General features: G+C 40.5%; 1 protein-coding gene across 1 annotated transcript; it reads left to right on the forward strand.

Moving 5' to 3' along the window:
* The first annotated feature begins 1138 nt into the window (after nucleotides 1–1138).
* Nucleotides 1139–2149, forward strand: LOC121524207 (4-galactosyl-N-acetylglucosaminide 3-alpha-L-fucosyltransferase 9-like). Its single transcript, XM_041809481.1, has one exon. It carries the CDS (start codon nucleotides 1139–1141, stop codon nucleotides 2147–2149), a length of 1011 nt encoding a protein of 336 aa, XP_041665415.1.
* The last annotated feature ends 2247 nt before the right edge of the window (nucleotides 2150–4396 follow it).

The raw sequence follows: 4396 nt of genomic DNA on the forward strand, positions 1-4396 counted from the left end.
CTGCAAACACTAAATCAACAACTCTTTCAGCATCAATCTGTGGAATTTATTGTCTCAGTGACAGGGTGTAAATGAGCATTAAGATTGGCCGTTGCTGGAGATAAGGGATCTAGCCCAAACCTTAAAAAACAGCCCCATCCCTCCTCCACTAAAACCTTACAGTTGAAAAAATGCAGTCAGGCAGGTAATGCTCTTATAGCATGTGCCAAACCCACATTCAGATCTGACTGCCATACAGAGAAGTGTGATTCGTCACATCACAGAGCCTTAGGCCCCGTTCACATGGAAACGAATTCAGGTGTATACGCAAAAGTTTTTTGTCGGATCGCGATTCATCCACACGGCAACGGCGTTTCAGGTGACTGTAAACGATACTTTTTGAAACCAGGTCCCAGAGTGCATAAATTCGTAAACGAATACCGTTTCGTCTCCGTGTGGACTGTTATCCGCATCTTTCTTGAAACGATTACGTCGCACACAGCGTAGCGCCCTTAAGGCCCCTGCGCGGGTTAGGCCAAAACAATAATAGTGGACTACACGGTTGTGTTCATGCTGCAGAAGCTAAAGAGCTTGTTGTGGCTTTTACAGAATAATCTAATGCTCCTTTACCACCACCGCGAAACGCATACACCATATGTTCTTAAATCCAATGCGGAGAACAACTAGAAGGGCAACTAAATGGAAGTTTGTGTTAGTTTTCTGTGATCTTCTTCTTCTACTCTGGTGCATTTCCGTGGTAGCGTTACAGCGCCACATATAGGCTTGGCATATGTACTACAGCGTTTTCAGTCATTTCAGTGGTTCCGTGTTTACGCGGATATTTCCTGTAACGATCCCGCAACTTTTCCAAGATGAAACAGCAGTATAGCGTTTTCGTTGAGGTCAAAGTTTTAACTGTGAATACAGATGAAATGAGTCTTTGAATATGTGTGAACTCTTATTTGAAGTGAACTTATCACTGGTGAGGACAGAATTTGCTGAAAGAGCCTAACCTTCTTTGTTCTTTCTCTGCAGGTTTAACAAAACCTGGGGTTCCACTTTAAAGATCACTTTCACAGTGATTTTATTTCTTACTGGATTCATCGTTCTGCTTTTGATGTACTACCATTCAATGCCATCTCAAAAGTGTCCTCCTCCCATGGCTCGCTCAGGGATATGGGGACAGACAGTTCGATTTCCCAGCATTGAAGAGATTAAAAAGGCATCAATGAGCAAGCCAAAGGCACCAATGGAGGACAAGCCCCTACTGTTGTTGTGGTCCTGGCCTGAAAACAAGAAGTTTGACCTGCAAGACTGTGACACTCTTTTCGGAATCGACGGCTGCCGCCTCACTGATAATAGATCCCTGTTCTCCAGCGCTCATGGAGTTTTGTTTTTTCACAGAGGCATAAGTGATGATCTCTCAAACGTCCCTACCTTACCGAGACCAAAGTTTCAGAGGTGGATCTGGTTTAACCCAGACCCACCTTCCAGCACACGCACCATTGAAGGCATCCGAGGCCTTTTTAATCTGACTATGAGCTACAGGAAGGACGCGGATATCCAGGCTCGCTGGCAGGTGTCTTTCAAGACGAATACTGATGCAGAGTTTCTTCTGCCAAAAAAGGAGCACCTGCTTTGTTGGATTGTAGACGCCGAAGTCCTCCACACAAAATCCAGGGAGAACTACAGATACTACAGAGATCTTTTGAAGCACATCAACGTGGATATTTTTTTCTCCACAGAGTTTGCTAAAAGTGAGGACTACTTCCTGACCATCAGCAGCTGCAAATTCTACCTCTCCTTAGAGAACTCAGTTGAGCCAGACCACATCACAGAGACCCTGAACGGACCTCTTGCAGCTGGTACTGTGCCAATAGTTTTGGGCCCGCCGAGAAATAACTACGAGGATTTTATCCCAGGTTCATCTTTCATACATGTGAATGACTTCTCTGGTCCTGATAAACTGGCCAAGTACCTCGTGGAGCTGGATAAAGATTACTCAGCCTACATTAGATACTTTGAGTGGAGGAAATACTACATTGCCAGACCCCACTTTATTGAAGACAATTATGAGTTTACACACTCCATCTGCCAGGCCTGTTATCATTTGAGCATAAACAAGGTGTACAGAGTGGTTCCTGATCTGTACAAGTGGTTCTTTGGGTGATTTTTCTTTTCTCATGTATTACTTGACTGTTGTAGCCGGTCGAAACTAGAATCAGACTGCAAACATGAATGCCTGTAATTGCCTAGCTACAATGCAAATTTTGGTTTAACATGTTTAATTTCCATGGGTTACAAGTGGGAGTTGTGGGTGGGATTTTTTTAATCACCATTGAAAGCATGTTCAATGGTGGCCTAGTGGTTAGGTATGCACCCCTAGTTCAGGTCCAGCCTGTGGTTCTGTCTCTGTTTATCATTCTCCAATCTCAGTTTCTGTCTCTGTCCACTATTCTGAGACAGACTGAATAAAGGCTATGTGTTAAAAGAAATGCATTTTATCACTATAGCAGTGAGTGGGGTTTGTTGTGTGATTTTTGCATGAAAGAGACTGATGGATTTAGAGAAACTCTGTCAGATGTGAATGTAAATTAAAAGTTTTGAGAACTGTGTTGTTCTGCTATATTGTCTATTGCTTCATAAGAATACAAGGTCAGAACTACTGTAAAACTCAATTTATAAGCTGCACTTTTGATACCTGCTTTTTCATCCAAGCTGATATAAAGTGCTTAACAAATTTATTAGACCACCTGTCATATTTGTCTCAGAGACCATCCAGCATCATGAAGTGCTTTAATGCGGACTCTTTTATTTTCAGTCAGCTCTCCACGTTTTACCATTTTGAACAGGAATGAGGAATTTCAAACTGAATTCACCGTTTTATACCCAAATTTGAGCCGGCTCCCTGGGCTTCTCTGAGAAGTCAGAAATTAATCAAGCATACCAGTCAACCACTAAAACTCATTTTTCTGTTCAGGAATGCAAGTAAATAACTATAATTTGACATATTAATCAAGAAATAATAATGTGCTTTACTATTTTTTCAGTTTTTTGTAAATCAGTAAATTTGAAAATTTGTGGATAACAATAATAATTATATTTTAGCGTTAAGAAAATATCATTTGGGTTAAAGAGCTTCAACATATTGGTGTATTAACCATTGCAGAAACATGAAAAATGATTTTGGTAATGCTGTTAATTTAGGGCAGCTGTGGCATAAACCTTACTTTGGGTGGTGGTCTAATACTTTTGTTAAGCACTGTACCTGGGTGACTTATATACTAGTTTAAATTGCTAGGACACACAGTGTCATTACCCCAGGTGGGTGCAGCCACTGTCACACAAGACCTAACTAGATATAAAAAATAACTATAACTATGTCATTATAAACATTTTTAATTCTTAAGCTCTGGGTTTGAAGAAAAACATGGAGAAACAGCAGCAGGTAGGAATCATGAAGCCCCTCTTCTAAAGTCTGGACAAGAGGTGTCACACATCACTCATGTATGGCCCGTCTCCATAAAGCGGCCCAGTTTGGTTCAGTCCAGTTTTGTCCCATTTTTGCACATTTAAACTCTGATCTTACACGTTTCTTCAGCTGATGTCTGTCCACCCTCATACATTGTGACATTAGAGATCCGGATCATTTGGCTCAGCTCAGTAGAGCTGGTTGTTTAGTGTCGCAAAGCTCTCCCCTGACTCGTGGCAACCAGTGGAATTTTCAAAAATGGCTTCCTGTGTGTGCAAGATGCAGAAATCCAAGATGGCAGACTCCAGGGAAGGGACCCTCCATATGTATGAGGGCGATTCTTCTCTTCTTCTATTGTGGAATTTGTGTCCCTGGCAGGAATAAGAAAAACAAAAACATATTTCTTAGTTTTTATTTTTGTCACACTTGACACCAAAAGGAACATTGGAAAAATGTATGATTGATCAGTTCTTGTTTTTATTATATAAAAAACGGCTTTTTATGTATGGATTTGGCTTTATTTCCCTTGTCACTGGGTCAGATTTTGGACTTCAATCCCTCTTAATATTGAATTTAGTATTGTTCTAATCCCAACTCTATAGACAAATGACACATAAATTCCTATTTTAAATAAAATGCATCATGCAAGATACATCAGTATTTTATGTCTTTTTTCATAAAAAAGAACACCTGTCCTTTGAGGTCACTGTGATTTCCACCACAAACCAAAAAACAGGAGGTTTTTTTTGTTTGTTTGTTTGTTTTGTTTTGTTTTGTTTTTTTTTTTTTAAGGTTTGTGTTCTTGAAACATCAGTAGTCATGTGACAGGGGAGCACATGGCTGCAGAGTACATGAGCTCCATGGAAGGAACTGAAAAAAGGAAAATCAAAGGTTAATTAGAGCTAATAGAGAGTATGTTTTGTGGTCGTCATTTCCAAACAGGTT

Source organism: Cheilinus undulatus, linkage group 16 (assembly GCF_018320785.1).
Source record: "Cheilinus undulatus linkage group 16, ASM1832078v1, whole genome shotgun sequence".
Taxonomy (NCBI): domain Eukaryota; kingdom Metazoa; phylum Chordata; class Actinopteri; order Labriformes; family Labridae; genus Cheilinus; species Cheilinus undulatus.

Coding starts and splice junctions, on each gene's coding strand:
- LOC121524207 (XM_041809481.1), top strand. CDS start 1,139: ATGGCTCGCTCAGGGATATGGGGACAGACAGTTCGATTTCCCAGCATT.